This window comes from Ostrea edulis, chromosome 5, assembly GCF_947568905.1.
Source record: "Ostrea edulis chromosome 5, xbOstEdul1.1, whole genome shotgun sequence".
NCBI lineage: Eukaryota > Metazoa > Mollusca > Bivalvia > Ostreida > Ostreidae > Ostrea > Ostrea edulis.
The window spans coordinates 73,463,110-73,478,492 of record NC_079168.1 but is presented as its reverse complement, the minus strand read 5'-3'; the positions used below and the strand labels follow the sequence as shown (position 1 = coordinate 73,478,492).

The 15,383-nt window shown below is 36.7% G+C and overlaps 2 protein-coding genes across 3 annotated transcripts; one reads left to right on the top strand and one right to left on the bottom strand.

Moving 5' to 3' along the window:
• Positions 1–2,466, bottom strand: LOC125649070 (rhodopsin, GQ-coupled-like). Its single transcript, XM_048876289.2, has one exon. The coding sequence runs from the start codon at positions 2,200–2,202 to the stop codon at positions 1,021–1,023; it is 1,182 nt and encodes a 393-aa protein (XP_048732246.2). The 5' UTR covers positions 2,203–2,466; the 3' UTR covers positions 1–1,020.
• A 9,217-nt stretch (positions 2,467–11,683) lies between these two features.
• On the top strand, positions 11,684–14,862 carry LOC125649072 (fos-related antigen 1-like). 2 transcript variants are annotated; one of them, XM_048876290.2, is made up of 4 exons: positions 11,684–11,982; positions 12,644–12,994; positions 13,779–13,886; positions 14,000–14,862. In XM_048876290.2, the coding sequence occupies exons 1-4, from the start codon at positions 11,887–11,889 to the stop codon at positions 14,456–14,458; spliced, it is 1,014 nt and encodes a 337-aa protein (XP_048732247.1). In that variant the 5' UTR covers positions 11,684–11,886; the 3' UTR covers positions 14,459–14,862. The 2 variants fall into 2 exon arrangements, with proteins under 2 accessions (XP_048732247.1, XP_048732248.1); XM_048876291.2 differs by lacking the exon at positions 11,684–11,982 and adding an exon at positions 12,032–12,398.
• The last annotated feature ends 521 nt before the right edge of the window (positions 14,863–15,383 follow it).

The following is a 15,383-nucleotide window of genomic DNA, read 5'->3' as shown; positions in this document are numbered from 1 at the left end:
AAAATTAAAACTGTATGTTTAATCGAACTATTCATGAATACGACACATCATATTCCTCAACCTGATACTAGAATCTGGATGAGAGATTTATACAAAGCACATTATATAACTTACGTAGCGTAATTCTTTTGCGTGAATCAGATCCGTCCCGGTGAATTAGTCATACAGGTCATATACATGTATATATTGCAAGCGTTAGTATCAACATACACGGAACGTATATTGAACAACCCCGGGTATTACCCCAGAAAGTAATTAAAGCAAAACTACAATCAACACCTTCAAAATTTTAAAAATTATGGAATTAAAAGCAACTTATAGCAACAGGTCCCGGGCCACACGGCTCACCTGAACCACCTTGCAATTAGTAGAAATCAGCAAATGTGCTACATATAGATGCTTGAATACTATAAATGTCAAACTGTAAATATTTTAAAGGGACATCCCTATGCAGTGTATGTTATCCTATGTAAAATCTGGAACACTTGTTGTGGTCCCTCTTTTGCCCAAGGGGTCATACTTTGAAACTTTGAAGACGCATGCAAGATTGGGCTTATGGGACGAATAGCCCCCGAAAAGATTTTTGATTGATATTTTTTTTGAATGTCCCACCCCATTATCACTATTCCCTCATTATTCTCCCTTGAAATGGGACATACTCCTTCATTTGCACTGCCTGAATCCCTTTCATATCGTGTCAGTGGTTCTTCATAGACAGACACTAGATTAGATAAAGTTAACTCGAGCCTTCTCTTCGTGAGTAATGATTATAATCTACCACCAATGGAATGGGGTGTTATACGACTGAGGTTTATAATGAAATGGAAATTAGATCTTTGGTCTTATGTTAAACAAATTCAAGACTTGACTTAAACACTATGTACACCGCTGTTAAGAATGTCATATATGCAGATCGTAGATCTATATACATGTAGAAAATGATAAATATAATTTGGAATTTTCAAAGCGCCGAAATTTCGATGCGTGTATTTGAACGTACGAAACACGTCATTGTTACTTTCATTGCTCCACTGCCAAATTATCATAACCTCGTGGGTCTGTCTGTCCATCACTTTCAGTATCAGTTTGTTTGACTCTTTTACCTCGTAATAATTTGATCACATGTTTCCTAAAGTAGCCGTTATATGTGACATACACCACAGGCTTTACAAGTGTAGAACACTGGCATAAAAAGACAAGCATAAACATTACTTCGTCACTGATGTTGGCATACCTGTCCTTCACAAAAATATAAGTAACAACCAAGTAAGGAAGCCACAGCAGAAACACTAAAAACGTCATGATGACGTATGTCTTTGTGAGCAATGCGTCATTTTTGGCCATATGATACACCTTCTTCTGTTGAACGGTTTGCTTCTGAGCATCTTTGTTGACACTTTTTTGGGTGTTTTCGTCATCTGACGAGTCATTACTTATGTATCCATCCTCTGTGTACGTGAATTTCTTCCCTATGTTCGGTTTGATGGCTTTGGTGCCAGCGTTTTGGAATTTGTGCTGCTGGTTCTTTAGTCTTTGTGAGTAGGAATCACCTATGGCTTTCCGGTTCCGCTCTACGATAAGCGCTCCATCATCATCCTCTCGCTTCTTGATTTTCCGAATTGTTATAAAAATGAACAAATAAAGTCCTAAACATATAGTAATAGGGATCCCAAAACACATAACGGTAACAAAATTCATTTCCCGTATGTTTTTCTCATAATCCATGGCGCATTGAAATTGATTGGAAAAATAACTCACTGTTCCCCATCCAAAATAAGGAAATGCGGAAAGAGTTCCATCGAATGCCCACAGAGCTAATATGACGATAAGAACCACGGTGTTTATGAAGATTTCACGGTGTTTGGAAGGCCGAACAAATAAGAGGCATCTCTCGAAAGCCAGTAGCAGGAAGGAGTGAGAGTTGATGTACAAACACAAAGACACGGTGTACTCCTGGAGTTTACAGACCTCGGATGGTAAAATCCATCCGTCGTTAAATAAAGAAACGATGGTTAGAGACAACCACCCAAACACTGCAACGATATCCACCACAGCCAGAGAAATGAGGAAATACCGTGGAGGTGTTCTAAGACGGTTTCTCTTCAAACACACGAAGAAAAGGAGGCCGTTTAAGATGACCGATAGGGCACCGACTACGGCCAGTATGATCCCCATACCATAACGAAAGGCAAGAGTCGCCATTTTTTCTCCTGTAGTTTTGTTGGTGTCCAATAGCAAAATATCAATAACCTGTAAACTCAATTATTTTGACGTAGAATCCAATTATCTACCGTCCTCAAGCAGAACAAATATACATTCACTTTTTGTGTTCATTCAAAGTGTACATGTATATCGAACGATATCTCCAATTGCATCATAAAATCCCGAGTGAAGGTAGATTTTGCTTGAATAATAAAAGCAAAACTATCTTTGTTATTCATTTATTTTCCTTCCCGTGGTGCCAATAAAAAGGGGATTTAAGCAAATCCATCTCGACCTTTAAATTCGCATTTAAAGCTTATTCTCAGTTTTATGTAAGTCAACATTTTAAATTTCACCCACAGACACAGGTACGCATATCTCTGCTAGTCTGAATATCTGCGTCAAGACATTCCTTTCATTACATTTCAATAAACCATTTACCGGTATGAAAGGGGGTTCGAGCTGAAAACTCACAGGTTCAATAAAGTTTGCTTGTTTATTATTTTTAAGTTACCAATAAATTAGTTTTTTTTTTTAAAACTCTCTTTAGGTTTGAATGCTGAGACCTGAAGGTCCGCTAGACCCCAGCTCCCCCCTCCCTCCTCCCCTGAGAACAATGATGTCAATCGTAAAATATATGTTTAAAAAATTATGGGTAGAACTTCTTTTCTCTTCTGTTTTTCCACTATACCTTTCTCAGTCAACCGGCATTAGCAAATGAGATTGATAGGGGTATATAGATGCATCTGTTATGAAAACTTTTGATTTACGGCGCAACTTTTGATGCAACAATACGACTCCGCTGATTATTTTATTCATTCATACACACTGTACATTAATACTTCTCCTTCTTCATCCAATCGTTAAAATATAATATGAAATGAGATAAATATACCTCCTATAGACAAAAATTAGCTAAAATTCGTAAGATTTTATGAATCTGAAAATTGTTTCTGATATATCTTATGAGAACTTAAGATTTGATACAATATTCAAACATCTCGTTTGTAGTGTAGTGGGGCTTTAATAAAGTTAAATGTTGTTACTCAAGTGTAGTGGGGGGAAATACGTTAGGAATGCTTTGATATTGAAATCTCTAAAAAGGCGGCAATGTAAAAATAGAGTTGCAAAATCTCATGATTACTTTTGTTTAATATTGTTTTTAAATTGACCACTGTTCGGTTACATGTACATCATGCTGAATACAAAGACAGAACGGGTCCCGGATTTACCCTGCTCTTTTATTTTAAAACCAACGTAGTATCCCAATCATCGGGACAAATCATGGTATCAGAAAAGCGCCCCACTGTTTGCATAAAGGCTCGGCGACTTCTGAGAATTACAGGAATGGAATTTTGTACAAGGGTCACTGTGCGGTTATCGTTCCATATTCGTAGGAACACGACCACTTGCGAATGAAGGAACAAGGTTATGGCGTACCTTTACGGTAGAAAAAATGGCTGTCAGGAGAACCAGGACGTCCACGATTACCAGACGCTGTTACGACCAATGTTAAAGAATTGCCATAACCCATTTTAAAAAACAATATTTGTATGTCATTCGGAATCACAGATTTGCATAAAGCTGATGTCACTTTAGAAGGTGATTTGACTTAGAATTCCATTACAATAAATCATATTCAAAGCCAAACATATTTCAGAAAAAGTCAATAATATTGAAATAATACGCTAAGATAAATAATTGTAGGAGATTTAAGGTTGTTTTTTTTTTGTTTTTGTTTTTTTTATTATCATTCTTCATATATTATCATTCTGCCTTTTTTTAAAATAAATTTTACAGTATTGTATTTTTAGAAGTTTTTGCAAAAAAAGTCATTTAGAAAACAAAATGGAGTGTTTTGTGTTGTTTTTTCTTCTTTTACTCAACAAAAAAAAAAAAGAAGTTTAATTTCTGGGAACTGAGACCAGCCGACTTTTTTCGACCTTAAGTTTGTCTCGTGGTCATGGTAGTGCCAGGAATGAGACAGTAAAACAAAGCAAAGTCAGACTTTTCCAGATCTAGCGATGCCGCCAACTTACACGTGAGGTTTATTGTCTCGTAATCGAACCAGGAAGTTACACATTAGAAATTCAGCCCCGGTCCGAATCTCGCTGGCATTGTCACACCCAGTGACTGACATTAACCTACATTTCCTTGTAATTGATATTCAGATTTATGCACTAATTAATACAGATTCTTTTAATCTGATTGTTATGGATTTGCCAGTGTTTAGGAAGTCGGGATTATACAATTTTGACACAGAAAGTATGTATTAACGATTTTTGTTTTAATTAATTCACGGAAATAAAGGAATATTGTTGTTTGATTGCAGGAGGTAAAATATCCATCTCATAACTTCAAGGTCAAACTAAAATTAAAATGCACTCATACTGAGATAAATTCTGAAATGTTTAGTCGTGATTCAGTCATTGTTGAGTAATTTAAAATCACAATGGCTACTTGATACCCACAGTATACGAAGTGACCAAAGAATAGCTTTGACTGGAATAGATGTACAAGGTATGCTGATGTGAAACAAGCATGATAAGCAGCCGTTAATTAGCTCCTCGGCGAACTAAGGCACGCTTGCTAATGGTTTTTAATATTACTGGAATCATTAACTGATTTAGAAGCCAAATCAGAATCCAAAATAAATTAATTTAATTAAGATAATATACGGTCACCGTTCCTTAAAAACCGAATTTAAAGAATTTAAATTTTTGCTTTATCACTTAAAAGTTGATAAATTAAAAAAATTAATCTATGATGACAAACACGATACATAAACCTTCATACGGTATTAATTGGCAGTGCTTGAGTTGAGAGGTAATGAGCACTTTAAAACAATAAAGTCATGAAAAAAAACTTGCTTATTCACAGAGTGGGTGTTTTAACTTTGTAAAACGTGTGAAAAGAGTTGTCGTGACTCATCAAACTTAAAAAGTTTGTACATATAAATAATGCTATGTAAACTAATTTGAATTAAGTTACACATATAGGCGTAGAAGATTATACATGAATTTCGTTAATTATTCATGCTTCATAATAGCAATATGTGATTGATCTGTGAGGGCACAGTAATACCATGTTCACATTTTATGCTTACATGACATGGTTGAGTCAGTATGTTATTGTTTCATATTAAGGGAACTGCATTTTATAATGTAGTACAACTTTTACACTATAGACGGACGTAATTTTTTTCCAGCAAGTCATTTTACAAGTCTGTGTATTATTATATTTTTTTTCGTAAGTGTTTTAACATCTGCAAACAGCGATATGGAACTTGCACACAAAAACATAAGGGAATAGGGAAGGACTTGGTACTTTCGAGGTTCTTATGCAAGAAGTGGCATTTTTAGTGATAATGGTACAATTAATTAACACGTGTATTCTGGTAATTTTGTCTCGAACAAAGTCTAACATTCAATGTCATGAATGTTACTCGACGAACGTGATTACTTCGCAACACGTGTCATGCCTTTAAAACGGAATACCAACCAACTTACACCAGATACATCTATTTGTTACCACAGTCTCTTACATGATTTGTTGATAAGCTGGGTTTTTTGTTTTTTGGGTTTTTTGTTTGTTTGGACAATTTGAAGTTCCAATGGTCGCGTTTAACTGTCTATATAACAAGGTCTGTCGTCAAAACGCGACTCTCTTTGTGTAGAGTTTTCCAAGGTTTTTTTTCTCTCAATGAATGACTAATACCTTGTAAGGTTAATGGGGCATACATGTTTCACGGTCATGAACACAACACGACTGGTGTGGTAATACCAAAAACTCTAATTGACTTGTCCTCACTAGAGAGCTATCAGCGAGACAATTTGTTCCTAATTTGTAGAGGGTTTGCTGTTTTTAGTTTATAAAATGGATGTTATTAAAGCTGTTAGTATCATAATATCTGATGAGGTTCTTCTGCACTTTACACCGATTGATGCCTTTTTAAGAACACCATATGCAGCAACCCATTAATTCTTTCCGCCGATAGACCCTTAGCAATTGTTACGTCAAAGAAAGAGCGTAAGAAGCAAGCACAAAAGATGATTTTAGAACATCAATATGCGCAAGTGGTTACTATCTTGGTTAAATTACACATGCAATATATAACTTCCGGCAGTCACATGACTCATCGTTTCCGGCAATCTACATGTGGTGCCTGGAAAATGCCAAGTAGAGGAAGCGAAAAGAGACTTCTAGTTGTCAAATTATGAATTACAAGGTCATGAAATCACTTTATAGAATGCATTTCGAAATCAATTACCTGATGTAGCATAATAAATCAGTTTTCGTTTGCATAAAACATAAAAGTACAAAAAAAGGATGCGTATTTGTTATTATGCGGCCTATCAACTTACACCAGCGGTCTACAAAACCTCTTGGCTACAATTTGAACCCTCGTCTTCACATTGAACTTTCGTTCGTTAGATAGAGATGACAGTAGCACACTAAAACTCCCTTTGTTGAAACATAGATGACTGAAATACATGTATATTTCACACGATTATCAATCAAATCAAAAAGTACTCATTCTTGTCTTACGTCCAGTTCAAGAATTTTTTTCCTTTGTTAGCTGGCCAGTTTCTATATTCATATGAAGCAGAATTTATTCAAAAACTTCTACGTGAGAAGAAAAAATCTCTTGCTGTGGCCTTCAATTCGACATTTAGATATATCGACGACGTTTTGTCTATTAACATTAATAACTTTCATTCATATGTCGATTAGATATATCCCTGTGAGCTCGAAATAAAAGACACCACAGAGTCGTCCACTTCTGCTTCATACTTAGATATTTTATTGAAAGTAGACAATAACGGCAAACTGAAAACTCAACTGTATGACAAACGGGATGATTTCAGCTTCTCCATCGTCAACTTCCCATATTTATGTAGCAATATTCCATTATCGCCTGCATATGGTGTTTATATCTCTCAACTGATTCGAATCGCAAGAGCTTGTTCTGCGTATAATCAGTTTTTAAATCGATACAAGTTACTGACAAACAAGATTGCAGGGGTTTCAACAGTCTCGATTGAAGTCAGCATTTCGCAAATTCTATGGTCGTTATAACGATCTAGTTCGTCAATACAACCTATCATTGAGTCAAATGCTGTCTGACGTGTTTCATACAGATTGCTAGGCCGTTCTTGGCACACTGATTTTGACTACGGATAACTCCGTTTACCTGATCAAGTTATAGGGCTCACAGCGGGTGTGACCGATCGACAGGGGATGTTTACTCCTCCTAGACACCTGATCCCACTTCTGGTGTGTCCAGGGGTCCGTGTTTGCCCAACTATCTATTTTGTATTGCTTATAGGAGTTGTGAGATTGATCACTGTTCGTTATCTTCATCTTTCACATATATACAGATCTTGTCAGCTTTAGAAGAAGTGTCATATATCTGCATAGCGCTCAAGACCGTAGCAGTAAGTATTCTTTACAGTGCGACGCTTTTTGAAGTCATATCCTCAAGACCCGTGACTCTCACTTTGTAATATATTTTACATGTCTTAGGTTTGATGAGACACCAGGATCGAGATTCGAACCTGGGACTTCATAGGAACGCTGTAACCGCTTGGTGAAATCCGAAAATACTTGGTATATGTATATATTTGCTGTGACCAATTTGTACATATATTTTATAGATGTGATTAAGAGGAACAGACAGATTTAAGTTCTACATAATTAAAACAATTGTCATGTTTAAGGGACTTTTATGAACAATATATTCTGACAACTGATTTTGACTACGGATTACTCCGTTTACCCGATCAAGATATAGGGCCCATGTCGGGTGTGACAGGTCGACAGGGGATGCTTACTCCTCTTAGACACCTGATCGCACCACTTGTACCTCCAGGGGTCCGTGTTTGACCAACTCTCTATTTTGTATTCCTTATAGGAGTTATGAGATAGATCACTGTTCGTTATCTTCATCTTTTCATTGAAGAGTTCCAAAAGGTGTAGTTTTTCATTATAAGGTCATCATGAGATACATGTGCTTTGCTGAAAGATTAAATATGTATCGATACAGTGATAGGTGACTGTCATTCATAATTGACAACTTGACAAAATATAGATAGAATGGAATTTTTTCTTTAAAAAAAATAATAGAAAACCTTTGCTTAGAGTGATCTGCCCTTGTATAGTGAGTTGACTATCAAATCAACTCTGCATCACTATCAATGCTGCATTACTTGCCGTTTAAGTATGTAAATTCCATAATATTAATATAGGCCTAAACTAATATGTTTTACGGTGTGACCGTTGAGACGAGTGAAGACCCATAACACTTTGCAACACAACTTTAGGCATAAACGAGGAAAATATAAACAGTGCATTGTGACGTCGTTATTAGCTGCGGTCTTTTTTTCCCCTTTTCTTTCTTCGTGTTCAGACGTACGAAGGTAGAGGAGAGCTTGTCTGAAATTCAAAAATACTTATGGTACTTTCCAAACTATTTATCTACGGGGTTGTCTATGAAGTATACCGCAGTGACGGCGACATTTTCCCGCAAGCATTATGGGTATTTTTCAGCTGATGAAGAGCAAATCACGTGAATCAGTTGTGTTTAAGGGACTGAGTCGCTTCGCGACGCGACTATCACTAAAATTAATTTTCCGTTCAAAAGAAAACTTCTAGTAGAGTCAAAATCTACAAAAATCAATGTTACCAAAAAAAAAAAGTGCGATTGTACATGTCCGTACATGTACATATATCACTATTTCTTGCTGTCTTGGGATTTGTATTCAATTATTCAATGATATGAAACTTTGATACCCGTAGACTATCATAGCAATTTTTTTAACCAGGCGAAATACTCGTGTCTTTTAAAACTTTATGGTTACGCAGAGCTCTACACAGGTCAAGCACTGTGTGAGGGAGTGCCATATTTCGATTAAAGAAAGTGTAGATAAAAAATCCAAGAAATAAATGCCGTATTCAATACACTTATTCGGCAGTTCTAAATTCCTCGAATACACATCCCAAGATCCGGTCCATCTAGCCCATACGTGCATCCTGTCAGTGGCTTTCGTCGTTTCTAGACAAAGTTTTCCTTGTCTTGCAAATTGCTCCTCAGCTATATCGTTGAAGGCTGAACCCCCTGCCCTCCGATCTTTCATTACATGTTTCTATGTGCAGTTTGTATACAAACATTGATTTTGGAGATTTTTGGTTTCTAAAACAAGGTCTGCCCCGCCCAGTGCAATTCCATTGAAGTCTACGAACACTTCTTTCACGACAGTCCCGCGTAAATGTATGCTGTCATATTAAATAACCATAAAATAATTATGTCTAGACTAAAATAAAAGATATCACGCTCATTTAACTACTTTATAATGTTTTGTTTTCCTTTGAAATATGCCGCTCGGATATTCATTTTTGTGCGGATTAAAAAGTATTTATTGATTCTAAGTTTGTTTTTATTTTTTTTTTTAAATCTATTAACATTCATTCCAGGTTTCTGAAAGCATGAATTCTCACTTATACCTGAGTTATTTCTGGGGGGGGGGGGGGGTTCAATTGAAGTATCTATTTTCAGATACAATATCATTATTGATTATCCCCAGTTCTTATTCAGTCTGTACTTTTAAAGGTATGTAAATAGCTCACGATCGGACCACATAAACTACCTATTGGATATATACACATGGGCGTCGCAAGGTACAGCTCCACTATTACCCCCACCCCCCGAAAAAAATTATGGAGAATTAATATTACATATAAGCATCTATATGAAGTCCCCTACAGCCAAAGTGACTTTGTTGTTACAGGTAGACTGGTATATGGGGCCGCCACAGAAGCCCCATAGAAAATGACAGCAAAACTACATTAAGAAGCTTGTGAGGACTTCGCTCCCTTGTGCAGGAAATTGATACATTGCAGGAATCTTGGGAAAAACGACTGCAACATTTCTTAGCCAGCCAAATACCCTCTCCTCCCAAATACAAATGAGCTAAACTAGCTAAAAACCAAACATGCAATATATGCTAATTTACCCAGGCGCTTCAGGGGGTCTCATTGATATCCCTAGGCTCCCAACTGGTCACGCAGATTGCTGACAAACGACTGTAGTATATCTTACCCACACATTATATACCAAGGAGTATCCGGGGACTTTGTCTCCTGAGCCTCACCAAGTCTTGACCTGCACCCTCTGGGAGTTTTAGCCCCCCCCCCCCCCCCCCCCGGATTGTTTGATTCCCTCCCATCACTACTATTATACATATACATACATTTTGCCTCTAGCTCTTATGATATAAGTTATTATGCGCATCTAATCACTAGGAGTTTAAACATACAATTTGGGTTGTGTTTCCCCCCTTTAAAATGACGATATTATTGAAGCACGCTGAACTGTCTTGCATTCGATTTCGAATAGTATTATAAATCATCGAAAATAAAAATCATATCTGTTTTTCTTTTAAAATTGTCCATACTATACGTTTATTTTGGTTAATTTTGTTTAAATATGAGATGCATGTAAATCTGATTCTATTTCTTGTTCGACATTTTTATTGATACAGCTAGTGTAGAAATCAATGAAAAGTTTAATGTCAGTCTCCTTTAATGGAAGAGGGAGTGTACAGTGAATATATAGCAATTTAGAGAATATAGTAAATCAGTCAATTTATATACATTGTACTTGTTTCTGTTGTTTCCAGGCATATTTATATATTTCTTTAATAAAAGAAGTTTTTAAATAGCAGTTGTATATGATTAAATCCAATTTTATTCATAATATTGAATCTGATATTTTTCATTAAAAATCTGAAATTTTAATCATATCGTTTCTTCGTATCATAATTTTGTGCAAAAAATAAATTTTTAAAAAAGAAAAGAAAATATATACAATATTGCTCATGTTCATTATGACTCACACAGAAATTCTCTGCAGATATTTTTAAATCAAAACATTGTGTGAACCTAGTTGCAAAGAACATTTAAACGACATGTAATTTTTTTTTTAAAATACAAATTTACAAACAAACGCGATGCATCATCGTTGAAATATTTCACCTGTGTGCTGGTCCTAGATTTGTCTCATTTGAATACAGCCATTGACCCATTTACACACACGACGGGACTCTGCTCTACCTGTGTTCAAAATTGCTTACTCCACAAATTGTACAGCTCAGGATTCTAAAATATCTAAAATTTATGAATCATTTTGTTGTGAATAAAATACAAATAAACAACATCTAATCAATTACATAAACTTTTAATTTGTGTGTTTAGTAACGATGTGTATTCCGTCACACTTGAGAGGTTAACTATGCTACTTGTAAATATGCGTAAACAAACTGTTCTATGTTTATCCATTCAATTTTGTGACGTCAACAATTCACCATATATGGAAAGTCATGTGACATATTTGTTTTCGGAATCCTCAGTTTTTTTCATAGTATCGTATTATACAATTAAGAGGTTTCAGAAAGCATGAAGTAATGTTTCTTAAAATAGATGCGTGAGTCATTTGTGACTCAGCCTGTATATATTATACGTAGGGTATATTCCTTCTCAGTACAAGCAGTGACGAGTGAGTCATACACTGGAAATCTCGTAGAGAAATTCTTCCAAAGTCCGGAAATCTCAAAAGTGATATACACAACTATTTTATTTAACGGGTCCACTTAAATCGTCAAAATTGCAAAAATACTTTTTAAAACGATGTATAGTCGGGAGAACAGCGACTATAGTGACGAGTCGAAGTACGTGGCTAACATCCTTTCCTCCATGGCCAGCGCTAGTGCCGCTTCTACCACGGTAAGTAAATATTTGTTTTCTCAAAATTACATATGCCTAAATTTAGGATTTCCTGTCTTTCAATCATGTTTTCACGACGTATTAATCTCATATGGGAGACAGTTTCTTTATCCGGTAAAAATTTGCCAAACAATGGAAAAAGATATTTTGGGTCAAGTGGCGCATGCGCATGGTTGACATAGTATGCATGTGACATCACTGTGTACTTGATAGTACGTATATAAGTTTATTTCCGAGTTAGACGCTCATAATCAACCATCCATGCACACTTGTAGTAAATAGTTCAGAATATTTTGGGTGACAGTACTTCGGATTAAGTTACCATGGATAACAGACATTGGCAGTATTATAACCCTAATCCGTACTATCACCCCCACCACAATCATCACCCTCACATGAACCCTCACCACCGGCCGGTATGTTGTTTAACACGTGCAGAGTTGCAGGGACTTGTGTTTTCTTTTGTGCATATTGTGTGCATTCAGCTACCGTTTTGAAAATGATCTACAATATTTGAATATATCGGAACTGTGAATTCTGGAGTTATACAGAGTGTGATTTGTTTGACATTGTATTCTATGGGTGTACTTTGACATAGAAAAGTGCACAATATTCATGTGGATTTGAAAAGTTGTTAATTTTCTTCAATTTCTTTTAACAGTACTCAATCCCTGCGTCCTATGTAAGCGGCATCACCTCCCAGGCTACATCCTCCGGTCTCACCCCCACAACGCTGTCCAACTTGGAACAAACCTTCATCGAGCTCCAGTCAGTCCCCACAAACTTATCCTCCGGCCAAGACCCCCTCACCCAGAGCGGTTTCGTCCCGCCCATTGTGGATCCCGCCGGAAGCGATCGGTCTTCGGATAGATATGATTACTCCGATTTGAGTGATGCTGACTGGGGTCCTGCGGTCAAACGGGGGAGAGGTCCTGATGGTCAAGACCTTACCGCCTATGACATGACTACTAGTGTAGGAGGTGGAAGGAAAAGAAGTAAAAGGGATGAAAAAGTAAGTATCTATATTCGTTTAAGTTTATATATATTTAGAAGCATAGCGGACTTCCTTATTAATTCTCACCGTGAGCTTTCAGTATATTGAAAACTGATATATGATTTATTTACTCCAAATTAAGGCCCACACGGGCATAACACTGACCATAAAACATTCATGGACTTGTTAAGAGGAGGATTATATTGGGGAGGCGTTGAGTTTAATGATTTGAGGAATAAAATGTATTTCATGTAAAGTTATATTAGTGTCCGATAGTCTAACGACATGAACATCTGCGGGCTAAACACAGAACATAGTCTAAGCCGATTATTTAACTAACATGGATGGGATCAAAGGCCCATCAGGAGAGATTTAAACACCGCTAATGATACACTTGTAATTGTAAAGTGTAATGTAGGTCGGACGACAAGATTTTAATAGATCCGGGCAAGATAAGATTATAGAACGGAAAAAACACAGGAAATATTTAAGAAGTCCCGTTTACCCTGTCTTTGGGACATGAAAAAATTTGTTATGATTATTGGTTAAAGAATTCATCCACTAGCGTAACAGCTTAAGGGGGTTTATTGCGGTATGTGCATATGTCAACATATTTCGGGGTATCGGTGTGCTCCGCGACTACTTCCATCAATCACGTTGTCAGATGACAGCAAAATGTTTGCATTTCTGTCAAAACTATTTTACCACGTTAACATTTTTGTATGTGAAAACTCGACGATTGATAAACAATGTTGATACATCGAATATTGTTTTAAATTTTTGTTTTGTTTGTTTTTGACAGGTAAGTCCCGAGGAGGAAGAGAGAAGAAGAGTCCGAAGAGAACGAAACAAATTGGCAGCAGCGAAATGTAGACAGCGACGGGTGGATCACACCAACAGGCTTATTCTGGTACGTTCTGGAGATTTCGTTATTCTGAAAAATGGGAAATATTACATTTATTTTATTTTCAAACTTTTGAAATAAAAACTATGACAATGACACGTTTTTGATTTACTTTATAGGAAACAGAAAAGCTTGAAAAAGAGAGAGAATCTATCGAAGCTGATATCCAAACTCTGCAGCAACAGAAAGATCAGCTGGAGTTTGTACTCCAGGCACATCAACCTCTGTGTAAAGTAGACAGCGCCCACTCCGCAATCAAAGTGAAATCCGAAAACTCTCTCAACCATTGTGCCAGTCTGAAACATCCCGTGTCGTCTGCTAGCTCCAGCGTGCGACCTAGCACTCTTCCTCTCATCAAACGTGAGAAGAAGGACACGGATGTTTCCGTTAGTTCTGCCACTGGAATTCCAATCACGACGCCCTCTAGTGGCTTCCTGTTTACTTTGGACAATATGGTGGACCACACGGGTCTTACACCCATTACAAATGGACCTTCTTCATGCAGCAGTGAAGTGAACAGGACTTCTAGTGAAAGTAATTCCGAAAGTGCCAGTTCGCCAACATTAATTTCTTTGTAAAAATCCATATAATAAACGCATCATCCATCGCCTCTTTAAAGTCAACGATTGCTTCATTTTCATTTTTGTTTGGCTGCAGGACAGTTTTTTCTGTTACATTTCGATGCTTGCCACCTGTTTTTTTTTTTTTATTATTCTTGCATCTCCAAAGCCAGTCTGTCTATATGTAAATGTTATATATTTTTGTGTAAATGATATTTATTTTTATGCACGTACAAGTAAGGCGTTCAGAATTTTATGACCGTTTTGGTTTTTCTGCCATTGTGTTCCTAGGTCCTTTGGGTATATGTATCGAGCGCGTCTGGTGCTTCCGTTTTCTGTTTTGTACATAGTTACAGTGGAACTTTTTGTTCCCTACTATTTATACTTTTTGTATATTTTGAATAAAGATATGTGAAAATAAATTAGCGTATACTTGTCAGTTAATGATAAGATTGCATTCGTTAGAATTTTTGACACTGTTTACCGAGTGGGAGTACAATAAACGATAAATCCCATTACTAGGTTGCACCATTATCACTGAAGTCGCATGTCAAGACGGTTTTTGATAAGGAAGAAAGGGGGTAAATTTAAAACAATTGGGTTTTCCGCTTGCCATTTGTTAATTAAATTGTTAAGGTTTATATATTACGTCCGGCGGGAGATCGCGACGAAGACTACAGCGCAGTTAAGCGTAACAAATTATCACTCCAGAGTTATGAATGAATTGGACATGAGCGACAGCTATGGACAAACATTTCTAAGAGGTGACGTCATTTTATCCCGGGAGCGGGACGTGCGTCCAGTCTTGCGCGACCACCCACGCCAAGAAGCGTCAAAAGATGTTTAATTTCATCAGTCGAAACCCCGATTCATGTCTAATATGTACACTAATTACTCATAGAGATAAGAACGTAATAATAATATTCAATTTTTATAGCGAGGG

Coding starts and splice junctions, on each gene's coding strand:
- LOC125649070 (XM_048876289.2), bottom strand. CDS start 2,202: ATGGCGACTCTTGCCTTTCGTTATGGTATGGGGATCATACTGGCCGTA.
- LOC125649072 (XM_048876290.2), top strand. CDS start 11,887: ATGTATAGTCGGGAGAACAGCGACTATAGTGACGAGTCGAAGTACGTG. Junction 11,983..12,643: donor CTAGTGCCGCTTCTACCACG/GTAAGTAAATAT, acceptor TTCTTTTAACAG/TACTCAATCCCTGCGTCCTA. Junction 13,887..13,999: donor ACACCAACAGGCTTATTCTG/GTACGTTCTGGA, acceptor TTTACTTTATAG/GAAACAGAAAAGCTTGAAAA.